A 5,293-nucleotide genomic window follows, 5' to 3' on the forward strand; every position below is an offset into this window, starting at 1 on the left:
ATATTACTCAGCTATCAAAAACAATGCCTTTATGAAATTCATAGACAAATGGTTGGAACAGGAAAATATCATCCTGAGTGAGGTAACCCAAACACAGAAAAACACACATGGTATGCAGTCATTGAAAACTGGCTATTAGCCCAAATGCTTGAATTACCTTAGATGCCTCGAACACATGAAACTCAAGACGGATGATCAAAACGTGTATGCTTCACTCCTTCTTTAAAAGGGGGAACAAGAATACCCTTGGCAGGAAATAGAGAGGCAAAGATTAAAACAGAGACAGAAGGAACACCCATTCAGAGCCTGCCCCACATGTGGCCCATACATATCCTGCCACCCAATTAGACAAGATGGATGAAGCAAAGAAGTGCAGGCCTACAGGAGCCGGATGTAGATCGCTCCTGAGAGACACAGCCAGAATACAGCAAATACAGAGGTGAATGCCAGCAACAAACCACTGAACTGAGAATAGGACCCCCGTTGAAAAATCAGAGAAAGAACTGGAAGAGCTTGAAGGGGCTCGAGACCCCTTATGAACAACAATGCCAAGCAACTAGAGCTTCCAGGGACTAAGCCACTACCTAAAGACTATACATGGACTGACCCTGGACTCTGACCTCATAGGTAGCAATGAATATCCTAGTAAGATCACCAGTGGAAGGGGAAGCCCTTGGTCCTGCTAAGACTGAACCCCCAGTGAACGTGATTGTTGGGAGGAGGGCAGCAATGGGGGGAGGGTGGGGAGGGGAACACCCATAAAGAAGGGGAGGGGGAGGGATTAGGGGCATGTTTGCCTGGAAACCGGGAAAGGGAATAACATTCAAAATGTAAATAAGAAATACTCAAGTTAATAAAAAAAAATCATACTCAAGGAGCCGTGGAGGAGGAAGAGAAGGGGGGAAGGGGAGGGGGAGAAGGAGAAGGTACCAGATCAGATATCAGTACACCTGGATCATAAGTCTGAGGGTTTGATCAAGCCAATGAGTATTCTCATCATTGAGATATTTTATGGAGGCTCCCATCGACAGCTGGTAGAGATGCTCTGAGAAGTAGACGACTGTGTGCTGTACACCTTTCCAGCAAAGAAATGGCGTTGGAGAGCATGCACAGCAGCATTACACTTCTCACAGATTATTCCCAGCAGTGAGCACTAAAGGATCCTCTTTGCAAGCTCAGTACTCAACCTGACTGAACTGCCTGCAATTCTGCCTGATCTGGGAAAATTGAAGATGATCTTGTTCTTCCATGAAAAGCAGTTGGTATATCATGTTGAGAAATATCAGGAGAGGGATTTTCATTATGGATATAACCAAATTGTCTCATGTTTGGTGGCTGATGTTGTGCTATTCAATTCCACTTTTAATATGGAATCATTTCTTACTTCTATTGGACAATTCCTGAAGCTGATTCCTAATCACAGGCCTAAGGATCTGGAAAGCATTCTCAGACCCAAGTGTCAAGTTATTTATTTTCCCATCAGATTTCCTGATGCGAGCAAATTCATGCCCACTTAAGGGGGATGCTCAACCTTATTGGAAAATATTGCTGCAGCTCTATCTGTGACACTTCCTCACCAACCAGAGGACTGGGTTTCAAAGAAGTCACTGGAGAATATTGAATCAAAGTCTGATGAAAACCCTGGCCTTGATGCTGGACAAGAAACCCTGGACAACCCAACAATCCATAAATCAGGCTCTCTTCCTGTGAGTGAAGAAAACCTGGCTCTTGATCCCAGCACCCTTTTATGTGGAGCTGGAGTTCAGTAAAGACTACTGCACATTACATGGCCTCCCAGGTGGGAGCACAACAAAGGTCCAGAGACATGTTTAAAGGTATTAATGCATCTAAAAGAGTTAAGGCTCAATTTCCATGTCTCTGTCCTTGGAGAAACTTTTACAGATATACCAGATATATTTTCAGAAACCAAAAAGGCACTAGGCTATTCAGTCTTGCACTGGGACTACTTAAAAAAGACTATTTCTGAGTACTGTGCATAGCTGATTTTGTCATCTCAACAGCCAACCATGAATTCTTTGGAGTAGCAATGTTCGAAGCTGTGTACTGTGGCTGTTACCCACTCTTTCCCAAATACTTGGTTTATCCTGAAATCTTTCCAGCTGAGTATATGTATTCCACACCTGAACAGTTTTCAAAAAGGCTCAACAGTTTCTGTGAGAGACCAGATATTACAAGAAAAATCTTTTTAAGAGTGAAATGGCTCCATTTTCTTGGGCAGCCCTACATGGTAAATTCAGGTCTCTGCTCACAACAGAACCCAGGGAAGATTTGTAACAGATGGGGCTAAATCACAAACTTGCAGCCGAAGAATGAATCTGAAGAACATTCCAGACTATGCCCATATTTACCTGATCAGAAAGAAAAGAAAGTCTGCAGAGGAAGCTGAGCCTGGCTGCTTGTCACAGCTGACACAGAGCCATCTGCCACAAACCTGTGGCAGCTTCGGATCTCCAATCCCTGCCACCACCCCAACACAAATTAAATACAGATGTTATGGTTACACAGTAATGTGAAGGAGACTGTCCAAAAAATAATAAGTGGCCTGTTGAATAACCACACTCATGTATTCCATATGTGGTGTTGAATCTGTTTTTATTCTTTGTACTGGATGACATGGTGCCTGAAATTTGTCTTTCTGCGACATGATGGCAGCCAAACTGCAGCTTCAAACACTCACACTTGGCTTTCTACCTGGGTTGCCAGGTTATCAGCAGAGTCTTCTTGTGTTGTCAAAGGGCTACAGGGCCTAGAAAGAGGATCAGAAAGCTACTGAACTAATTAGGCAGCCATGTCAAAGTTGCTGTAGGCAAAGAACTGCTTTAGCACTTTTAGCAAATTAATGACTCTCTGGCAAAGGAGTTTTTAAGTGAAGGTATTAAAAAGGGGTCTGGCAGGTATCCCCATGATTCACAGGGTTTCATTTGCATTTAATTAATCTTAAAGACACTTGCAAGAAAAGAGCTGTACTTCAGACAAACATGGCAGATTCAGTGAGTGAAGTCCTATGATCCATAAAATGAATGTGAGATACTTGTTTTAAAATTTTTTCCCTGTGGGTAAAAATAGAAAAATCAAAATGCTCATAACAAAACATAATTTGGTGCAAAATTCTTCAAAAATAATTACATCCAACTATAAATATATTCCTTTAAAGATATGTCACTTATGATTCTTGGAGTGAGGCTGCTCTGTTTGTTGGTGTACAGATGTTTTAAATGGCTGGATTGTAAAACAAATTTTTAATAAACTGTCTGCTGCAATTTTAATTAGCATAAAAAAACCACTCATCATTAGAGTAGTATAGTGAGGTATGGTATAGAATGGGGTATCACATTCTCCACATTTGGAAAGTAGATGAGAAGACAACAGAGGTAGAAGTGTCCTAGGAATAGGAACCAGAGATTATATATGTTGTTAAAGACAAACCTCATGTTTTCTCTGATTTGGACCCTACGTTTTTATAGATTCATAAAACTCTGTGTGCATCTCTCTCTCTCTCTCTCTCTCTCTCTCTCTCTCTTTCTGTGTGTGTGTGTGTGTGTGTGCGTGTGTGTGTGTGTGTGTGCACATGCGTATGTCAAATGGAAATAGGTGGAAGACTAAGAATTGGAAGGATGTTAGTTAGAGAGAAATGTGGTGACAGAAAGAAAGAAGGGAAGTGAAGATTGTCAAAATTTGTGATATACTTTTAATATATTTGTTTTATGAAACTCAACTACCTATTCAAATAAATAAAGTTAACCCAAAGGACAACTTGAGGGAAATTGGCAAGAGTCAAAAAGTGAGAAAGAGCTCTTGCAGCTGAGCTAACCATAAGCCAAGTTCTCTTCTGTATCCTCCAGTGGGAATATATCAGAGGCTCGTGATTTAGCCCATGGAGACTCATGTTGGAACTTTTCATTCAAGAATATAAGATAATAAATTTGTCATGTTCAATACACACAATTTAAGCATGAGATATTTAAAAATACAAAGGTCTTTACTTCTTCTTGCCATAAGGACTTTCCAATTCAAAGGATCGGCTCATTAATTTTCTGCCAAACTTGGCATCAGTTAGGCATAGCAGTTGTAGGCAGAAGGAAAGTGTGTAGGTCAAGGGCTGTGTGGTGCATGCAGCTGGTTAGAATAGCAGAGGAGGTTTCTGTATGAGGTTGAAACACTGTGGGAGGAATGGAGTCATACTGCAGACAGTAATAAACAGCCAGGTCTTCAGCCTCCACATTGCTGATGGTAAGAGTGAAATCTCTCCCAAACCCACTGCCTGTGAAGCGATCAGGGACCCCAGTGTGCCGATTGGTTGCCAAGTAGATCAGCCGTTTAGGAGACTGCCCTGGTTTCTGTTGGAACCAGGCAACAACAGTACCCACACTCTGACTGGCCTTGCAGTTCACGGTGACCCTCTCTCCCACTGACGTGGACATGGATGCGGGAGACTGGGTCATCACAGTGTCCCCATCTGCACCTGTAATCAGAAATAAATAATGATTATACACTTACACACACAAAGAGCTCCTGATACAAACCTTGAAATCTAAAATGTCTTTTCTAATGACATTTTCTGCATACTATTAGCTTCCTATAGGAAATAGCTGTTGCTACACAAAGGAATTATTTTTAAGATGTTACAATACTTTTAAATGTCTCACCAGACAACCAGAGCAGCAGGAATATGAAGACCTGAGTATGTGATTCCATCCTGACGCCCATGCTGGTCTTATGCAATTCAGATATCACTGCAAATGCCTGGTTTATAAAGCATGGGCAGCTGGGCTGGCCTCTAGGGACCTATGCAAAATAGTCATCAAATAAGGAAATAAATTGCCTGGATATAGGTGCTTGAGACTATCCATATCAATTCAACAGTCAAAAGTACTATCTAAGACAGGAAGTAATCACTGGGAAGGAAATCAACATAGAAGCTCAAGGACCAACTTAGACCTTTCAAACCACAAGTGTTTAGATGCTCTCATGACAGGCTTCCATTAAAAATCAACAGGTGAATTTTACAGAAATAATAATAAAACTACCTGTGATTCAATCCTGAGAAAACAATAAATTCTGTGCACCAACAACAAAATAAACAAGGGAAGTAGAATATAAGAAGGGAAAGAAAGAAGAGAAAGGGGAAGGAGAGGAAGAAGAAAGAAAGAAGAGGATGGAAAACAGAAGAAGGAATATCAAATTGAGGAAGTAAGAGAAATGGGAAGAAGAAAGAAGGAATGGAAAAAATGAAACAAGGAAAAATACTTTAAAAGAAAGATGGATACTCAGT

The 5,293-nt window shown here is 41.1% G+C and overlaps 1 pseudogene and 1 gene segment (V, D, J or C); one reads left to right on the forward strand and one right to left on the reverse strand.

Annotated features, from left to right (window-relative positions):
- The first annotated feature begins 983 nt into the window (after nt 1-983).
- On the forward strand, nt 984-2,295 carry Gtdc1-ps1 (glycosyltransferase-like domain containing 1, pseudogene 1; annotated as a pseudogene).
- Nucleotides 2,296-4,070: 1,775 nt separating this feature from the next.
- On the reverse strand, nt 4,071-4,740 carry Igkvl7 (immunoglobulin kappa variable like 7). The segment is given in 2 exon segments: nt 4,071-4,483; nt 4,668-4,740. Coding segments are annotated over 2 exon segments (474 nt in total).
- Between the last annotated feature and the right edge of the window lie 553 nt (nt 4,741-5,293).

Source organism: Rattus norvegicus, chromosome 4 (genome assembly GCF_036323735.1).
Source record: "Rattus norvegicus strain BN/NHsdMcwi chromosome 4, GRCr8, whole genome shotgun sequence".
Classification (NCBI taxonomy): Eukaryota; Metazoa; Chordata; class Mammalia; order Rodentia; family Muridae; genus Rattus; species Rattus norvegicus.